Source organism: Balaenoptera physalus, assembly GCF_965194825.1.
Source record: "Balaenoptera physalus genome assembly, chromosome: 4".
NCBI lineage: Eukaryota > Metazoa > Chordata > Mammalia > Artiodactyla > Balaenopteridae > Balaenoptera > Balaenoptera physalus.
Window position 1 is genome coordinate 146,474,843 of NC_138891.1, and position 20,323 is coordinate 146,495,165.

At 46.0% G+C, this 20,323-nt stretch overlaps 1 protein-coding gene across 3 annotated transcripts in view; it reads right to left on the minus strand.

Annotated features, from left to right (window-relative positions):
• Window positions 1–20,323, minus strand: part of MCM3AP (minichromosome maintenance complex component 3 associated protein) — a 42,105-nt gene that overhangs the window by 21,280 nt on the left and 502 nt on the right. For all 3 annotated transcript variants that reach the window (XM_082460010.1, XM_082460011.1, XM_082460009.1), the window contains exons 2-15: window positions 18,511–19,839; window positions 18,045–18,265; window positions 15,817–15,895; window positions 15,453–15,594; window positions 14,158–14,348; window positions 12,052–12,191; window positions 10,451–10,648; window positions 9,872–10,140; window positions 8,107–8,269; window positions 6,047–6,207; window positions 5,077–5,318; window positions 4,620–4,831; window positions 3,889–3,989; window positions 232–363 (exon numbers count right to left, since the gene is read on the minus strand). In XM_082460010.1, coding sequence (XP_082316136.1) covers window positions 232–363; window positions 3,889–3,989; window positions 4,620–4,831; window positions 5,077–5,318; window positions 6,047–6,207; window positions 8,107–8,269; window positions 9,872–10,140; window positions 10,451–10,648; window positions 12,052–12,191; window positions 14,158–14,348; window positions 15,453–15,594; window positions 15,817–15,895; window positions 18,045–18,265; window positions 18,511–19,732 — 3,473 coding nt within the window. In that variant the 5' untranslated portion in view covers window positions 19,733–19,839. The remainder of the gene's footprint in view (window positions 1–231; window positions 364–3,888; window positions 3,990–4,619; window positions 4,832–5,076; window positions 5,319–6,046; window positions 6,208–8,106; window positions 8,270–9,871; window positions 10,141–10,450; window positions 10,649–12,051; window positions 12,192–14,157; window positions 14,349–15,452; window positions 15,595–15,816; window positions 15,896–18,044; window positions 18,266–18,510; window positions 19,840–20,323) is intronic.

A 20,323-nucleotide genomic window follows, 5' to 3' on the forward strand; every position in this document is an offset into this window, starting at 1 on the left:
CACTCCAGTTCCCGGACCACCACCCACACTCCCTGTGGCTGAGAAGGGGCTGCTGCTTACAAGGTGGGACCTGCCCGCTCCCTGGGCCACAGTGTACGAAGGCGCAGGGCGAGCCGTGGGTCTGATACGAGTGCAGTGGGCAAAAGCGACAGCACCCTAGGCCAGGGCAGGCTCTCCCCCGGTGCACACACTCCACCCCCCACGCGCACTGCAGGGGCGCGACACCCTCACCTCTCTTCTTCAGCGCGCCGCCTCTCTTCCTCTTTTCGCTCCCTTTCCTTCGTCACTTCTTCAGTTGCCATGTGCCTCAAAATGCCCACGGTCGCAGCTGTTAACAGCTCCTCCACAGCAGCACTGGAAACACTAGACAGAGCAAAGTGGACACGGCTCTAAGTAAACAATAAAAGCCACACAAACCGTATCACTAGAATTCTAATACGAGCAAGGGAAAAAATACCTATTTGCCTTCCAGCATAAAAATCAAGCCCATGGTTAGGAACACACAATCTATCAAAACTGACTCAGGAAAAAAAGAAAATCTGAATAAACCTATAACTAGTTAAGAGATCGACTCAGTATTTAAAAACATCTCCCAGCAAAGAAAAATCCAGGATGAGATGGCTTCACTGGCAAATTCTACCAAACACTTAAAGAAGAACTAACACCAACCCTTCTCAAACTCTTCGAAAACACCGAGGCACAAGGAACACTTCCTAACACCTCTACGAGCCCAGCATTCCCCTGACCTGATACCAAAGCCAGACAAAAACACCACAAGAAAACTAGTGACCAATATCCCTTGTGGATGTTGAAGTAAAAATCCTTAACAAAATACTAGCAAACCAAAATTAAGCAATATACCGAAAGGATTATACACTACCAAGTGTATAATCTCACACTACCAAATGAGATTTATTCCTGAAATGCAACAAATGAAAATCAATATAATACAACCACATTAATAAACTGAAGGGGAAATAACCCACACAATCATCTCAATTAATGCAGAGAGAGCATCTGACAAATTCAATACCATTTCATGATAAAAACACTCAATAAATTAGGAAGAGAAGGGAACTTTCTCAAAATGATAAAGACCATATATGAAACACCTACTGCTAACATCATATTCAGTCGTGAAAGACAGAAAGCTTTTCCTCTAAGATCAGTAACAAGACAAGAGTGCCCTATCTGCCATTTCTATTCAACACCGTATTGAAAGTTATAGCCAGAGCAATTAGACAAGAAAAATAAAAACATCCAAACTGGAAAGGAAGAAGAAAACTATGTGTATTCACAGATGACAGGATCTTATATGTAGAAAATCCTAAGGGATCCACTCAAAAGCTATTACAATAAAATAAAGTTCAGCAAGATTGGAATATAAGGATCAACACCCAAAAATCAATGGCATTTCTATACACGAGCAATGAACGTTCTGAAAGTGGAATTGAGGAAACAATTCCGTCTACAATAGCGACAAAAAGAATAATATAATTAGGAACAAATTTAACCAAAGAAACAAAAGACTTGTACAATAAAAATTATAAAACGCTGCTGAAAGAAATTAAGGTAGACATAAACAAATGGAAAGACATCCATGTTCATGGACTGGAAGACTTACTATTGTTAAGATGTCAGTACTACCCAAAGCAAGCTACAGATTCATTGGCATCACCATCAAAATCCCAACATAACTTTTTGCAGAAACAGAAAAACCCATCCTAAAATTCTTATGAAATTTAAAGGGTCTCCAAATAGGGAAACAGTCTTCAAAGAGAAAGTTGAAACAAAGCTGAAGGACTCGCACTTTGTGATTTCAAAACTTACAACTTACTACGAAGTTATAGTAATCAAATTAAAACAATATGGTACTACCATAAAAACAGACATATATGCCAATGGAATACAGAGCCCAGAAAGAAACCCTCACATATATGGTCAGCTGATTTTGAACAGGGTGGCAAGACCATTTGAAGGGGAAAGGACAGTCTTTTCAACACTGGTGCTGTGAAAACTGGATACCCACATACAAAAGAACAATGTTGGATCCTTATCTTACACAGTATATAAAAACAAAATCAAAATGGATCAAAAACCTAAATTTAAGAGCTGAAACTATAAAACGCTTAGAAGAAAACCCAGGGGAAAATCTTCACAACACTGGATTTGACAGTGATTTCTTGAATATGATACCAAAAGCACAGGCAACAAAAGAAAAATAGATAAATTGGACTATATAAAAATTTTAAATTTTTGTGCATCAAAGGACACTATCAAAAGAGTGAAAAGACAATCCACAGATTGGGAAAAAAATATTTGCAAATCAAATATTGAAAAAGGATTAGTATCCAGAATATGAAAGAACTCCTACAACTCAACAACAAAATACTTCAAGAATGGGCAAAGGACTTAAGTAGACATTTCTGTAAAGAAGATACACAAGTGGCCAAAAACTACATGAAAAGATGCTCAACATCATTAGTCATTAGAGAAATGCAAATCAAAACCACAGTGAGTTACCACTTCACACATTATAATGGTTATTATTTAAAAAAACAAAAAAAAGGACAGCAAGTGTTGGCAAGAATGTAGAGAAACTGGAACCCTTGTGCACTGCTGGTGGGGATGCAAAAATGGTGCTGCCGTTGTGGAAAACAGTTTGGTGATTTCACAAAAAAGTAAAAATAGATCATATGATCTAGTAATTCCACACCTAAACATATACCCATAAGAACTGAAAGGGACTCAAACAGTTATTTGTGCCCCAGTGTTCACAGCAGCATTATTCACAATAGCCAAAAGGTGGAAACACCTTATTAAGCACAGGTGAATAAATAAAATGTGGCATATATACATGTGTATGTGAGTGCATATATTTAACAAAGTATTGTTCAGAAATAGATCTGGAAGTAGACAATGGTGATGAATACCCAACATTGTAAATATACTTAATGCCATTGAATTGTGAGCTTAAAAATGGTTAAAATGGTAAATTTTGTTATGTATATTTTACCACACACAAAAAAAAAAACCCCATGGAAGTCTTACTTATTTTTAGCTCCATCAAATAGAAAGTATGTATCTAATTCTAGTATATAAAAAACTGAACAAACCTATGAACAAGACTGACCCTTTTGTGTAAACTACATTTATACAGGGAAATATCTGGTTGGCCAAAAAGTGCCTTCAGTTTTCAAGTATTGATAATACCCTTTCATATAATTGTGTCACTTTATACGTACTAGAATTTTTTTAAAAAGTTTGAAATCCTTAAGAAAGTCTGACTTACTAAACTTGACAGATTTTAATTAACTATTAACTCCAAAAGTTGCTTAAACGTTTAGAAAGATTTTGATTATTAAATTTATCAAGACTAGATGCTTAAAGTGTTCCACAAAATCAGCTTTATAAAATTTATAAGTGTAGTTTGAAATGTCTAAGGAAATTTCATCATGGTGTTAAATGCAAATGGTATAAAATGTTTAAGGGAATTTAATCTGTCAAATTTATAAACTGCGACTTAATCCAAGATCAAGTAAAGTGAGTGTTTTTATTTTTTAACAGAGAATGAACTAATTATTACTAGATTTTTTTTATTACTAGATTTTTTATCACGTTTAAAGTTTAAAGAAAAACAGGTTTCTAATTTACAACTTTAATAAACCTAATGCTACTCAAAAATCATACACACAGAGAAACCACCTGCAAACGACAACCACAGGTCAGGAACGTGAGGGATTATACCCACCAGCGAGCAGGACCGACATTTAAGCCTGTACAAAGGCGTAGCTGTGATCTCTCGTTGGAGACTGAGAGCAGCTTTATGAGAGGAAGCGTCTGGAGGGAGTGCAGACAGCCTCAGAGCAGGACAGGCACCACACTTACCCCAGGGCTGCGGCTGCGAAGGCCGCCCCAGCGGCACCAACTTCCTCGCAGTCCCCCTGAAGAACCTCCTGGATGAGCTCATCCACCACCTGCACCAGGTCCTAAGGAGAGGGCGGACGGGCGTCAGGAGCACTGGCTGGGGAAACGCCGCCTCGATCCAGACCCAGCTTATCACCAAGCAGTCCGCCTCCACAGCCTAAGGTACTGAAGGTCTTCACGGAACCAGAGACATCATGGACCGTCCCGCCCAGCTCAGAAATCCCTCCAAGACCTCATGACTGAGAACTGTTTGAAGGCGTCCAATGACCCTTACACGGGGGTCGGCTGTGCGCTCCTGGAAAGGGTTCCTGCTAATAACCAGAGAGGAGCCTTCTGGACATGCCAGGACGAGCCTGCTGCCTGCTCAACGATGGCCATTCAGACGGCCACAGTGCCGCACCCCAACGTCACACGTCCCCAGCGTCTGCGGCCCTTCCTCATTCCCCACCTCGGGCCTCCTAAGATCCCCCAGTGGGGTGGTGCCCAGTGCCTGCCCAAGCAACAGGGTGGCGAGATCAAGTCACACAACCTGTGTGGTGGGTAGGCCCTGCTCGGCCCCAGGGCCACCTGTCAGAGGCATGCTGACCCCAGGGACACCCCAGGGACACAGACAGTGGTCAGACTGGACATCAGAGGCAGCCGGATGTTTGCCCACGACGGGCTCTCAGAGCCCTGACAGAAAGGTTCCTTACCTCGTCCGAGTACACAAGTGCAGACTTCGGGGGAAGGAGCTCCAGCTGCACGGGGGGCTGCACGGGGGGCTGGAAGAGGCTGGGTGCCATGCTCAAGGGCAGTGCCGGGAGGTGTGGAGGAGAAGCTGGCACAGGGGTGGGCAGGGCCTGAAGGAGGAGAGCCGGGGGGGTCTCGTCCCCCTCCGCACCGCACTCCTCTCCTCTCCCTACACCTGGAAGGAACAGGCAAACGTGGGCACCGAGGACAAGCCCTGGCCACCCTCCCCAAGCAGACCACCACAGGGCGCCTCCTGAGCCATGAGCCGGGGGACCGTGTGCGCTTCACCCGTGGGAACAAAGCACTGTGGCGCCAGGGAGCCGTTCAGGCAGCACCGAGCTGACGTCCGCCGGGCCCCAGGATGAGGCCTCCCAGAGCGGAGCACAGCTGGTGCCCTCCTGAGACCGCGGCCTCACTCACCCGCCACGTCCAAGCCGGGTCTCTGAGTGCCCGTGGGCAGCTCCGCAGCCTGGCTGTCCCCGACGTACTTGTTCTGGGAGTTGAAGCTGCACACGGGGGTGTGACGGGGGACAGGGGGTAACGGCCCTCCATTCATGATCTCCCCAACTGACACCGTCAGCTTCCTGGTAATAAACACCGACTTCCTGGCCTTGGATAAACCCTCTGGTTCCAGGAACGAGGACCGGTTCAGCTCAACACAGCTACACAGACCACAAAGAACCCACGGAGAAGCGTTACACAGGCGAGAGGCCGCCCTTCACCTCCTCAGTGCCCTGCGGTCACTGTGTCGCCAGACGGCCACGTGGAAATGAGGGGAGGCAGCAAAGGCCGAACCCAAGGCCCGGCCCACGGCATCCACCACTGCCAGCGTTTCCTTCTGACACGGGGGCCACCTGGCCTCACTGTTAGCGGCCCCAGGTGCAGCAACGCTCCCCTACACGCTCCCAGCTCATCCCGCGAGGGCAGGTCTGCAGGGAGCAGACGGGGCCAGGGCTGAGGAGTCAGAGGAGGATGGGTTCAGGGCAACCCCAGATCTGGACACGATAGGCTACACATTATGGAGCCATTTTCTGGGAGAGGGTCCACAAGTTCCACCACGTTCTCAAAACTCTGACTGCAGCAGAGGAGAAGCCCTGGCCTGGCCAGAGAGGCCATCTTCAGGGACAGAACAAGGAAGGCCCCAACCTCGACCATCAGGTTCTTGAGTAACTTGGGAAAAGTCAGGAAGAGTCTGAACCCTAACCTGCTGACGAACAGCGTGTGGCCTGGGGACATCCCCCGCGGTTCTGACCCTCGCCTGCTCCCCGGCACCCCAGGCAGCGGAGCGTGCCTTCTCCAGGGCCTGGCGCACAGCTGGCACTTCCCAGCCTTCCCAGAATTAAACGGGAGGAAAGGAGAGAGGCCTGGCGGTGCGGGCCTCGGTGCTTACCCGTCGGAGACGGTGAGGCCGTGGCAGCTGAGGAAGTCTGTGGCCTCCTCGCCGTCTCTGAAAAGCAGCATGCGCACCACGCCGTCCAGGGGAAAGGTGGTGGAGCGCTGAGTGCTCGCAGTGTAGGCCACGTTGAGCGCTCGGAGCGCGTCCTTGCGGATCTGCGAGGAGAAGCCGAGCCACTGAGTCGCAGAGGGTCAGGCGCTCCATGACCGCAGACGGCTCAGTCCCTCTGGAAAGCACCCCGGGTCCCAAGCTTAGCGCTCATCGGGCCGTCTGCTCAGCAGAATGCCCAGAAGTGATGCAAAGCAAACAGTTTCACATACGGAAAAGGCTGGGCCACGAAGGCGTTATTTGTAAGAAAAACTAGAAAACAAACCACCCACCAGCAGGGCAGGGAGAGTACATTGTGCATCCGCCACTCAACAGAAAGCGCTACAGCTGCTAAAAATTACTGCAGACATGACGGAACGCCATGGAAAGTGTGTGACATGAAACTGAGTACAAGTCAGAGAGAAAGGTGCTTCACAGCATCACACTGAGCATTTTAAGCACGTGGACAGAGGGAACCATGAAGGCGCTGACAGCTTAGTCTGATCCCAGGACTCCGGTGGCCCTGCTCCTCCTCTTCAGTGTGCTTTAACCAGTTCAACCCAGATCAACGGTGTGAATTCAAGGCTGGCATGCATGTCCATGCTGAGTGTCCAACAGTGAACAGACAAGACCCCTGTCCTCACGTAGCTGACGTGGCAGGAGACACCAACATTGAACAAAATGAACGTACCAAATGCACAGTGCGTTTAACGGTGATAGAGCGGCAGAAAGAACAGCTGAGGAGGAGGACGGGGAGCGCCCTGCCGAGAAGGGGGCAGCCAAGCCAGGCCCCGCAGGAGGGGAGCACCGTGCACTCTGTGAGCAGGGAGGAGAGCAAGCGCAAAGGCCGAGGCAGGTGCGTGCTGGGGGCTGCGGGCGCCGGGGGCGGAGCCAGGGAAGACGGGAGAGGAGACGAGGTCCAGGAGACAATGGGCCACTGTGGGCCGCTGTTAGTGAAACACTTTGTCCTTCTAAAGAAAAACACTTAGATTTCTTTTGAGTTTAAAATTATTAAAATGGGTACAAATGGTCGACTATCACTTGTATTTATCAACTGCACAGAGTTCCCCAAGCGGCACATTGTTACAAATCTTTTCATTTGTTCCAGAATTTCAGTTCTCTTGGAAACTGTCAGATCTGACAGTGAGCAAGCTTGCAGAAGACTTTGCCTGGGATGTGATGGTGGGTTTAGTCACTGTTTACAGGAGGACTTGGGACCGAAGAAGAAACATGACCTGGAGTCACAAAACCCGCCAGGCAGGTTCCCGAGGTCTCCCAGGCAGCCCCCTCCCCACCCAGCGGCCGCCAGGGGCTCCCAGCAAGGACTCCAGGTGCCATTCTCCGGCACTCCCTCGCCCCCGCCCCCCGCCCGCCCGCAGCTACGGGACAGCACAGGGGCGTGCTGTGTGAGCTGGGCGTGCAGGCTGCTCTATTATCGTCCCCAGCGCTTCAGAAGGTGAAGACCTGACTCTGGAAATCTGAGACCAGGAGTTCACACTCTATGCAAATCCTGAGGTAAGAGACTGGTCTTGCCCCGTCTTTGTAACCCCAGTGCAACAAAGAACAGGCACTTTAGATATTTACCGAAATGAATTTAGCAACATCAAGCTCACTCCAAAAATGAAGACTGATAACGCTAATAAGTTCTAGGTTAGGGGTTTGTGCATGCAGTTTGCTTTTTGGCTTCTCTGTTTCCATGGAAGATGATAGTTCTGAACGCAAGTTATCATTCTGAAGAGATTTCTCTCATCTGAACCAGAAGAAGAGTATTTCCCACTGCACAGCCTTTCCATCGGTGATCAATGGTGCCAACCCCATAAACAGGTTAACAGCAGTATCCCCTCAGGGGCTGCTGCGCAAGACTTAGCCCAGGACCCGCTGAGATGCTCCTGTCACAAAGAAGCTCTTAAATGTCACAAGTAGCAACAAGCTTTCGTCAATTCTGCAAGTACAGTGTCAGTACTCACCTGATTAAAGTAACAATGCAGAAGACAAGCGTTCAGATAAGAAGCTGATAGGACCAGTTTGAAAAATCGCACAAAATTATTACTGTTCAACGCAGCAAAAGCCTGAACAGCGAATTTCACCTCAGAGGAGTTTCTAACGGCAGGATGGAACTGCTGCACTTCTCTGTTAATTAAAGGAGATGAAAAGGGTTAGAATTTGATCTTTAATTAGACAAAATTTCCATGAAAATAGGTCTGACAATAAAACAGATTTCAACTATACTGAAAAAGAAGGTCTTGATATGGTCACATGTGCCAATATGTTCATGGTTTACCACTGTCAAAGCCACCACTCTTGGGCTGGACTGGTAACAAAGATTTTCTTTAAAAACATGATGAATAATAAAGTAAACAAATTGAAGCAATAATTTAAGAATGATTTTCAAAGAGTTACTTTAATGCCAACTGACTGCCAGCTGTGTTTGAAGATGTTGTCTAAGAAACAAAGTTTAACTTTGTTTTGTTTATAAATAAACTGATTTGGGGACTTCCCTGATGGTCCAGTGGTTAGGAGTCCGCGCTCTCTCTGCTGAGGGCCCGGGTTCCATCATCCCTCGTCGGGGAACTAAGATCCCACAAGCCGTGCAGTGTGGCCAAAAAAAAAAAAAATTATTAATTATTCAAGAATTACTCAAGATAGGGGACAAATGCCCATCATATATGAAAAGACTACACAGCCATTTTCCCTAACTAGTTTATCTCCAAGGCTAAATTTAAAATCAATCACACATCTAGATATTCTGCAAGCTGAAAAAGAGTTTCAGCATAAATAAGGGAAACTTGGGATCCAGTTTACCAACAACAGGAGTGGAAGGCTAGTGGACTCTAACATATTTCTCATGTAAATGTCTACAGATAGATCAGGGCAAGGTTTAAAATTCATCCTTAGTATCCCACCCTTAGGGCTTCCCTGGTGGCTCAGTGGTTAAGAATCCGCCTGCCAATGCAGGAGACACAGGTTCAAGCCCTGGTCCGGGAAGATCCCACATGCCGCAGAGCAACTAAGCCCGTGCGCCACAACTACTGAGCCTGCGCTCTAGAGCCTGCTAGGCCACAACTACTGAGCCCGCATGCCACAGTTACTGAAGCCCATGCGCCTAGAGCCTGTGCTCCACAACAAGAGAAGCCACTACAGTGAGAAGCCCGTGCACCGCAATGAAGAGTAGCCCCCGCTTGCCACAATTAGAGGAAGCCCGGGTGCAGCAACAAAGACCCAATGCAGCCAAAAATAAATTTTAAAAAAATTAAATAAATTTTAAAAAAAAGAAAAAAAAAAAATCCCACCCTTAGCATTTCTGTTTCACACGATTTTTTCCTCTCCTATGACTCAGACCTTTGACGAGGTTTGTGTGCACACGTATACGAGGAAACACGCTGACAGCTCTGACAGGGGACCCTGAGCTTTCCCGTCCTAGTTCACTCGCCTCTTCTGCTCATACAGCAGATTCCTGCCTCGTGCTCTCCCACTGACAAGGAGAAGCCGTGCTCAGGAAGGGCCTGGGGCCCGCTCTGGACGCCCTGGCGCCGGCAGGCAGCCCCAGCCTCCTGCTCCCAGCGGCTCAGCTCCAGGGGCTGCACAGCTGAGCCCAGCTTTCCCACGGACGTCCCAGCGTGCGACACCAGAGAAAACTCGTGCTCCCAGCACCGCTAATCCTAAGTGCTCTCTTCCTGGTTAAACCCTGCCTTTCCCTATGGCTTAGGCTGGCTTCTGAACTGGGAAGTTCACCTTAGGATGTCCCCCTTGTTGAGATTGAGCAGAACGTTGTAGCCCTGGAACTCTGCTTCACTGGCACAGAACACGCCCTTGTTTCTCAGGTCTTGGTACATTTCCTTCAGACTCTGAAGGCACTTGGTCATGTTCTCGTTGTTGATCTTGGCATCAAAGGAGGACATGGGCTCCTCACACATGAAGTGAGCACAGTGGATGTGAAACCGGGTGCACTTCTCAATCAGAGACACCGTCACTGGGTCGCACAGGTGCTGCTGCGTGATGTCCTGGACACGAGTGAGGCGGAAAATTACACACGCGCATGTGCTGTACGCACACACACCTTACATACACGTTTCTCGTACACACACAGATCTCATTAACGTATTCCCATACATAAGAATCAACTATTAGAAAAATCATGCTTATTACCTGAATTTCTCAGATTTCAATTTGAAACAAAGCCCATGAAGTACATTTTAACAGGACTTTGTAATGATTTTAAGTAACAGTGTATTTTTTGTTACAGATGAAATGTAACTGAGTAAAATGACAAGAACTCTCACTTTCACTCTGGACTTGACAAGTGGCCGATACCTTCCGTATGCCCCGCGTGCGGTTCCACACGAAGTCGTACCAGTCCCGCAGGCTGCCCTCCTTCTGGTCCATGACCTGGGTCACCAGGTAGTCCATGGTCCTGCTGAGCACCGCCGACGGGCGCAGCTCGTGCGGCAGGGGCTCCTCCTGGTCTGCTGAGGAGCGGCTGTACTCCTTCACGGCTGCCGCGTGGTCCACCTGAGGGCGGGGAACAGGGGTGAGCGGCTGGGTGGCAAGCGCTAGGCCAGCCTCCCGGCCGCTGTGCCCGAAAATGGGGACAAGCACACATACACGCTTAAATAAGGTCAACACGACAGGGTACAGTCTTGAAGCGTAAAACTTCCCTTTGAAGGGAACAACATTCAGAGACAAAATAGGGAAACTTGTTTTTGGCAAACATGACAAGAAGTGAAGGTAAGAGGCTATCCCATCAACACACACAGGAATTTTAGTGAAGACACACCTGCTTGGCTCCAAGCACAGAGGTGTGACAGGTAAAGGACGTTAAAGATTCTAAAAGGTCTCAGCCACGCTCAAACACCAGATTAAGTCTACACGGACCAGAAACGGAGCCGGCAGTGAGGAGGGCGAGGAGGGGCAGGGGAGCAGCAGGGCCTCGGAAGGCCCTCAAGAGTCTGGAGCTGCATCTTCCAGCTGCAAGAAGAGGCTGAAGAGGTGCGGCCGAGGGTGGAGCAGAGACGCCCGTAAGGCCAGGCCCTGGGCACCGGCTGTGAGCTGTCACCACCGTCTCCTGGGGCAGGAGCGCTGGGCCTTTGCCTTGACAACTGCTGCCTAGCTGGGGACCCTGAGTCAGGCGAAGGCCGCTGTGTGAAACCACCGGCCAGGAAGGGAGCAGAAGCCCACAAGCAAAATTAACAGAGAGCAAAAGAATCTAAAATGGTGCAGATTTCTGGGGAAACAATTGGGAACGTGCATTGACACATATTCAGGAACCTTAAGAAAGGTCACACATCTGATAGAGCACTTCATGCGTAGGATCCATCAGAAGGAAGGAAGCTGAATACCTCAGAGGCATTACACACAGCATGCCCAACAGAATTCTTAGTAACACTGAAAAATCAGAAACAGCCTAATGATTGCAAAATGGGGAGTTTGGACAGAGCTACATAATCAAATAATATGCTTACATTCAAAATTGTGAATGCTTATAAAGAGTTTACCATAACAAAAGAAAATGCTCATGATAAAATTTTAAGTGAAAAAGATTCACACAAAATCATACCTAGAGCATCCTCTCAAATGCACAAAATATAAACATAAAAAAGGACAGGAATAAAACTGTGAAAAGAAAAAATGGGAAAATTTTTTTTTAATTTATGAAACAAATCTGTATCTATTTCTTTAGGGAACCACGTGGTCCAGTCACCTTACGCAAGACTGCTTCCTACACACCTCACAATGCAGACAATGGAACACGACTGTTCACAGCACATCCCCACTGCCCTCCAGAAAAGTAAACACCAGACCAAATATGTACAGAAAGGACCAGTGCAGCCTTCCCTCCCGTGCACACGCCCCTCCACCCCAGTGATTAGTACGGACAGCAGCCTGGAGAGCACCCTGGGGGCGTGGCGCTCTACCTGGTCAGTGCCTGGGACCACTTCAAACACACTAAGCTGGCTCCGGGTCTCCCGCATGTATCGCTCCTTCTCGGGACACATATCCGGGCACGTCCCGACAAAAGTCCTCGCTTTGTCCAGGTCGGTCCTTTTCACCCGAGCTGAAGGCGTCAAGTAAAAAGAATGCACCACACAGTTACTAGGAAGCCAGAGAAGTGCACTTTCATAATGATAAAAGGAGAAATAAAAATAAGCATCAAACTGCAAAGGAAAAGAAAGAAATTTTAAAAACACTGGGCCTTAGAGAAAGGAAAGCACAGCCTACCACACCACATGACAGGCCATCGAGGCCCATGAAGACCCTCCAGAGCTTCTCCCCTTTCCAGATGGGTCTCCTATAATGACCTCAGTGACACACAATCATGCTGCAGTATTTTTGTTAAAAGCATCAATTTGTTAAGTGAAAATATTCAAAATTTGCCAGTATTCTAAAACTCTCAGTATTTCATCATGTTTTTAGTATAACAGGAATCACATAATGGAAGTTAGCTGGGTCCTGACCTAAATACACCACTATGATGACCCACAGAATTAAACAGTTAACAAAAGCATCCTTCACATGAAATGGAATGCAACCTAAAATTTAAAACATTCACATCTTATTTTTATTTTTAAAAATTCCAATATCTAGTAATAACTTTTTTTTGGAATACAACAATCACACGTCAATGACATAATGTATGATGGCAGGTTTTACTACCGTGTTAAGGAGACACTGTGATTATTCCCTTACAGCCTCTCCACAGAGGAAAATCCTACAGGTTAAACTTACTTTTGAAAAAACTTTGCAAAGAAGGGTACACGTGCTGTTTTATTTTTGGTCACTGCACATACTGCTTAGTGTTAATAGGACACTTGCTTTTTGAGTAGGTTTTAAATACATTCGTGTGGTTCAACATTCCAAAGGTGTAACAATGTCCAAGACTGGACGCCCCCCGCCCCTTGCTCCCCCGTCCTGACCATCAGCGTGAGAGATCCTTTCTCACCTCCATGACTTTTACACACACATAAGCAAGTACGCTTACGTATTTACGGACACACACACACTTCCCCCTTTTCTGTACACAACTGGTAGACATTTCCCACGCCTTGCTTTTTCCACTTCACAATAAATACTGATCATTTTTCCATAAAGAATCCCCAGTCTTCTTTCAGGCTATTTAGAATCCCACTGTATGGACAGTCAGTTTCCAATCTCTTGTCATCACAAACAACCTTGTGAGTGAATCGCACACACGTGGGGCAGTCTGTGGGACGCACTCCTGGAAGTGGAATTCTGGGTCAAAGGCGTGAGTGTCCCCAAGCCTGAAGACACTGCCAACTTGTCTCCTCCGGAGCAGCCTGCACAAGGATGCAGCGCTGGGGCCCGATGGGGAGATGCCGCCCTAGCGGGTGTGGTTTGCGTCTCTCAATCTCTTGATGCTGTGTGACGGACCGAGAGCATCTGCATCTTTCCATTTTTATTTTCCATGTTTAAGAGCCAACTCTTTTTTTTTTTTTCGGCCACACCGAGCAGCTTGCGGGATCTTAGTTCCCCGACCAGGGATTGAACCCAGGCCCTCGGCAGTGAAAGCGAGTCCTAACCACTGGACCACCAGGGAAGTCCCAACAGCTCTTGACACTTCCTTTTCTGAACCTCTCAGATCTTACTCGTTTTTCTACTGGATTTGGTCTTTTTCATACTGACTCTACAGGACTTTCTGTATCTGGGAAATCAGCCCTTTGTCTGTGATGAGCTACAGATTTTTCCCCTGGATTGATATCTTTTGTAGTTTTATTTGTGGTGATTTCTGTTAAATAGGAAGTTGTAATTTTTTTAATGTGTGCTTTGTCAATATCTAAAAACTGCCCTTTTAAATTATTTAATCTAGCGTGGATCAATGGTTGGCTTTCTTCCGAAAATAAAATTACATTACAAACACATCTGCACTATTCACTGCCTCAGGAGACTAGAAAGCAATAGAGATCATACGTGCAGACTCAACGGCAGTGGAGCCCACAGACGGAGGTCACCCCTTCCCTCATGGCTCCCGAGAAGACCGCCTCAGCCGAGACGCAGCCCCGTACCTTGCCGCATGACTCTGTCCCTCTGGTCAAGCAGGCGGTACTTCTCCTCGGATGTCTCAGCCACAGTACCTATCAGGGCACTGAGAGACGACACACACGGCCCAAGACCCTCGGAGCCCTCGGAGCCCTCGTCAAACGGGTCTCCCTCAAATTGAGGGGGCTTCAGAAGACTCGGCTTCTTCACTGGAGAGCTACAGGGAAGATGACATGCTAAGAGCTGTGTGTCCATCAGGCATTCGGATCATTTCCACATCCGAACACCTCCCTTATCCTCCAAGATACCCTGCTCCTCTACAGCTGGGAAGCCCAGCGCTGAAGACAGGCGGCCTTGACGACGCTGGCGATGACCGTGAAGGCGTTACTCATACTGCGCATAATTCGTGTTCTTCAAAAGTGAGATGCGCCCATTTAAACAGCTGAAATGAATTACCTGTAGATTTCTATCTCTAAGCAATGAAACTAAGAGTGGAATAAAAGAACGTTTTAACACCATGAGGAAATACCATGCCTACACGTTTTCATATACAGCTCCCCTTCAGTAGAAGCATGTACTAAAAAGAACCGGGCGTTCTCTGTCAGCTTCCCCATTTTCTAGCTGGCTTTCAACATTCCATGAACTTGAACGTCAAAGAAGATGTAAGGAATGGAAAACACAAAAGCAAATCCGCAACTAAACTGTTGACTGCAAAACGTGAGGAAAACTATATTGACCAAAATGTGCAAAACGTGAGGAAAACTATACATTGACCAAAATATGTGAAGAAGGATTGAACAGAAGCAGGCCTGATGTGAAAAGGAAGGTGAGGTCACACAGGAGTCTGAGGCCACGAGCCAAGGGGAGGGAGGGAGGGAGGAGCCTTTGGGGACAGAGGCTCCACACACACTGGGAGGTCTCTGAAGTGCACACTGAGTGCCAGACCTGGCCTGAGAGCTGTGCACACGGCTGCACAGTTATAACGATTATTAGGAACACGTGGTTTACAGCCAATTACACGTTTTAAGGGGAAAAGTGATTGCCTATACATGTATACATCAGACGGGCTGCAAGACAGCAACTGCGTGGGCTGTGGGACTGAGGGAGTTGAGGGGCCCGGGCCTCTTCAGGGCCACCTCCCTCTTCTCCTTCCGCAGGCCCTCTTCCCATCCTTCAGCCCCTACTTAGGTGTCAGCATATCACCCACTTCCCTTTCATGCTCTGTCATGATGGCTAGGAAATCCCTCCTGTTTAGTGACAGTAGAAGTCACAGAACCCACTTGCCCTGTAAAACACAGGCATTCAGAAGGACCAGCCACACCTTTTATTCAGGCTGCCGGCTGCAGCCCTGGCCACGGGCTTGCCAAGAGGGGAGTGCTGAAAAGGTGTGTCCTCGGTGCCCGGGCCAGCGTCACCGTCACCTGGCTGCTTCTCCTTGAGGGAAAAGGGTTTCTTGTTGGGACCTGAGGACACAAGAGTCAGAACAGAGTTTATGATATCACAAGTCACTTGACACTGGACTTTACTTTTTCTTGAAAAAGTAATATTGTAATTGTGACAGGATGTTACAAAGGATCCCAAGGAAATATTACAAGGCAACCCCACCCCACCCCCACCCCACTCAAAGCTCGAAGGCCTTGCACACAAAGCAGCAGAGACTGTGCAAAGATCAACTGAAAACTCACCTGTTTTTTTCTTGTGCCAGAAGATGGCCATATCCTTATGCAAACCTTTCCCCTTCTTCCTAGCTAGGGCTGCAGATGCCTGGAAAACAGTCCACAACACAAAGTACGAGGACATCAGGAGGCCAAAGGAAATGAAGCTCTCAAATGCAATTAGCAGAATTCTATACAGCGGAGCTACACCTCTGCCAGCCACATGTTCTGACCACACCATCCGCCTTCAGCCGCGGCAGCCACAGCCCTCACCTACCTTGCCTATCTCACAAGCATGTATTTGCCCTTCTCCTTTTCGAAATTAACCACTTTACTGTGATAGAACCCATAAACTTGGCCTTACTGGCATTTGGTGAGATGAGTCTCACCAGCTGACTTCCTGTATGGGAACAGAAAGACTGCCAAGTCACTTAAACCCAAAAGGAAGCTGCAGAATGACACACATGGGGTACAATTTATCATAAAATATACATACACAAAACCAACTATATGTTAGTATACATATAGATGTACCTATGAAAAAGCTTAGGAAAACACTCACCACGCTAGATAATGGTGCTTGCTCTAACGGGAGAGATGGGGGTGATGAAGGACCTCAACTTTCCATTATCAATGAACTGCTTACAATGACAATGTATTTATATATTTTATTTTTTAATGTATTTTTTTAGGGTCCAGCTGGAAAAAAAGCACATTGCAATAGCTAGAAAATAAGTTTAAAAAAATGAGGATTGCTGTACGACCCAGCAATTCTACTCCTAAGTATAAACCCGACAGAACTGGAAGCAGCGTCTTGAGGAGACATTTGCACACCATATTCATGGCGCCATTATTCACAATACACAAAAGGTGGAGACAACCCACATCCACAGACAGATGACTAGATAAACAAAATGTGGTGACACCCATACAATGGAATAAAGGAATGAAATATAACCACATGAATGAACCTTGAAGACATTATGCTAACTGAAATAAGCCAGACACAAAAGGACAAATATTGCATGATTCCACTTATCTGAAGTATCTAGAACAGGCAAATTCATAGAGCTAAAAAGTAGATGAGAGGCTTAATGGTTACAGAGTTTCTGTTTGAGAAGATGAAAAAGTTCTGGAACTAGATACTGTGATGGCTGTATAACATTGTGAATGTAATTAATGCTGCTAAATTAAAAAAAAATCAACAGAAGAGAATAAATAGCAAAACCCCTAAAACTGCACATATATTTTGGCACAGAACTTCCACTCTCAGGAATTTAAACAAAAGATATATTCAGAAATATATGCACAAAAATGTCCACAAACAGAAAGTTAGCCAAGTAGGTAAACAGGATAGAATGCCATGTAGCACTTTAGAACCCCATTCTCATCTACACCGTTCATGGATTTCAGAAGCTACTAAAGATCACCACATGAAGAGGTTACCAAACGGTGTATGTGGTTGTGATCCCATTTGTGTAAAAACAACGTGACTATAAATTTACAAAGACGTCTACCATAATCTTCATAGTTGATATCTTAGAGGATAGAACTATGGGTGATTTTGTGCCCCCTGCCATAGGACTTTCTGGGTTTTTTCCCTATGTTGACAGGTAATACTTCTATCATTTAAAAAAGTATGAAAACATGCTTTCTAAATTTTTATAGAACGTAATTTTTCCCCACAAGGATATTCAGAAAAAATAACAAAATATATAAAGCTACATAATGTGAGCAGCTCATGTAAGTGTACACCCTACAACCAATGTGTTATGTGTATATATGCATATACACAAATTTAAAGTCAAGGTATATAAACGATTAACAGCAGTTCTCTCTGGAGGATGGGATTACAAGAAGATTTTACCTTTTCTGTATTGTTCTGAATGTTTACAGTCGTCATATACTATGACCACATAAAACAAAATCAAAAACAAAACAAGAAAACTCAAGTCTGAAAAAGTGCTATGTGGTTACAGGGACACTCCCATGTGCTTTAGAGAAATCTGACTTCGCGGGAATCATTCACCCAGCATTTCTAGAACACTGCATTCAGTGGGGACTGCAAGCTTTCCACAAATGACTCTAATTTATGAAATAAATAGTGCTATTCCAGTCTAAATTAAGACATTAGAGTACTTTTCTAAATTCTAGCAAGCAAATAACTGATAGATTTTAAAAAACGGGTTTTAAAGTGACAAAGTTCACTCTAACTTTGCCACTTTTTTCACTCACATGAACTTTGTCGGAGTACTCACATGATCAAAAAAATACACCACTGCAAGCTTTTTGCTGCGCCTGGTATAGATGCGCTGCACTTTAGCAATTTTGCCAAAGTGGTTCTCCAGAGTGGTTCTGTCATTGAGATAGTCAGGGATGTTCTTGCACTGGATCGCTGTGACTTCAGGAGACAAGCCCCCAAGACTGTCTGTGCTCTCACTTCTTTTACTCTGACGGCCAGGAGTTCCTCGTAGAGAATCTAGGGGATCAGAGAACGGGCACAGATGTGTATCAGATGCAATGTTTTCAAACAACAGGAGGCATCAACCAGGTAAGAGCAAAGGAAATTTTCATGGATGTAAGACCTGCTCTGAGATCCTATGGTATGTTAGGATCCCTAATGTTTACAGGGGGTTTACTACGAAATTCAAACTAACACCCAGGGAAATTTACCAAGAACTTGCCAGCAGGATTTACTGTATTTTGTACATTTTTAGAGCGCACCTTCTTTTTTATCTCTACTTTCAGTTTCTTCCTCTTTATTCACACCTGGAAGCCGGGAAGGTGCCAGGACAGACTGACTGCCTCCTGGGACGGCCAAGTGGTCATTTTCCCCAGACTCAGCACAGCCAGTTTCCTTTTTAGATTCCTTGTTGCCCAGACGACCTACTTCTTTATTGCTTTTGAAGACATCCTGTATTGTCCGACCGAACAAAGTGCCTCCCCGGGGTCGATTCAAGCGGACGGGTCGTTTATCTGGAGGATGATCGCCCCTCAACAGAGGGTCCAAATCTTCTGCCGCATCATGACCGTGCCTCCTTGGGGACCGATCCTGGTCCTCCTTCCTTTTCAGTCCTTTCATGAGGCTGGGAAGTGGCTCCATTTGGGAAACAGCTTCTTCGCATCCTTGTCTGACACCTGTTTTGCTAACTGGGAAGGGTTCACCCAAGGACCCTGAAGAAGATATGGGGAAGCTAGTAAAGCCACTATTAGAACTTCCAAATAGTGATTTTGGGCCTCTCTTCTCTTCCTCCACATTTTGACTTGACAAAGCAGGAGTAAAGGCAGATGATGATGAATTATTATTACCTGGTTTTGAAAAGGTAAAATCTGAATTGTTGGCTGAACTACTTGTCACCTGAGAAAAACAAAATGGGGCCAGTCCCCCAGGTCCACTACTGACTGGGTGGGAAAATGTAAAAAATCCGGAAGTAATTTGGTTCTGTGTTTTTGCTGGCTCGGATTCAGCCCCCAATATTGGTCTGAACACTGAATTTTCCAGAGGTTTAAAGCTAAATTCTGTTTTCCCAAAACCAGAGCTTGCTATTTCTCCAGTCTCTGGTCCAAAAGTAGAAGTACTTGGGAATGCTCCAAGGTTGGGTGATTTAAAACTAAATCCTGGGTTTCCAGACACAGATGAACTTGAAGGCCCAGAGGTAGCTACAAAGGCCGGAATGTGTTCAAGTCCAGAAAAGAGTCCAACATTTGAGGTTTGGGAGAATCCTAATGTTTGCACTGAAGAAGAAGGACTTTGTCCAGAAGATGCTGGAAAGCTGGACACCTGTGAAAATCCTGAGCTCTTCCCAGATAATGTATTGTTTTGTCCAAAAAGAGAGGGCTGACCAAACCGAAATGGTGGCTTAGCTTGAAACGTCCCTATGGAACTACTGGAAGATGGTGGAAAAGCACTAGGCTGCTGCCCACTGAAAGGATTAGCTGGATTCATCTTCTGATCCAATTATTGGAAGGTAATAAATAAAACGCACAGAAAAACAGTCCCCTTCCTCAAACGATCTGTTCAGCTAGGGCGCTCCCCCTCATCTTCACAAAAAGCTGAAAGACAAAAATTCAGACCATCACAGCTATGTAGTGCTGGAAGACCAAGAAAAGAATTTTTAATCACATGTCAGGTAAAGCAAAGGGCTAAGTATTCTTATTTTCTGAGAGCCAACTGGTGGGGTTGTTTTGTTTTGTTTTGGTTTGGTTTTGAGTGCGGGGTAGAAGTTGGTACAAATAAATTACTTTGTTACGGAGCTTTAAAGCATGATCGCTTAAAACTAAAAACAAAAATTCAAAACATTTTACTGAATCGGTAAATTCACGGAAAACCTCAAATAGCAATATGAAAATACAAGCCGTTACTCTTTTCAACTTAAAGACAGGCGGTTTCTGACGTCTTTCAATCTCAACAGCCAGAATTAGAATGCAACACTATTAGAACATTAGTGTTTCAGTGTTTCCTCCCGTCTAATTTTTCTCGCAGTAACCAGAGCACCAAATACTCTTTACAGACAAATAATTTGCGTTTTTACACGCG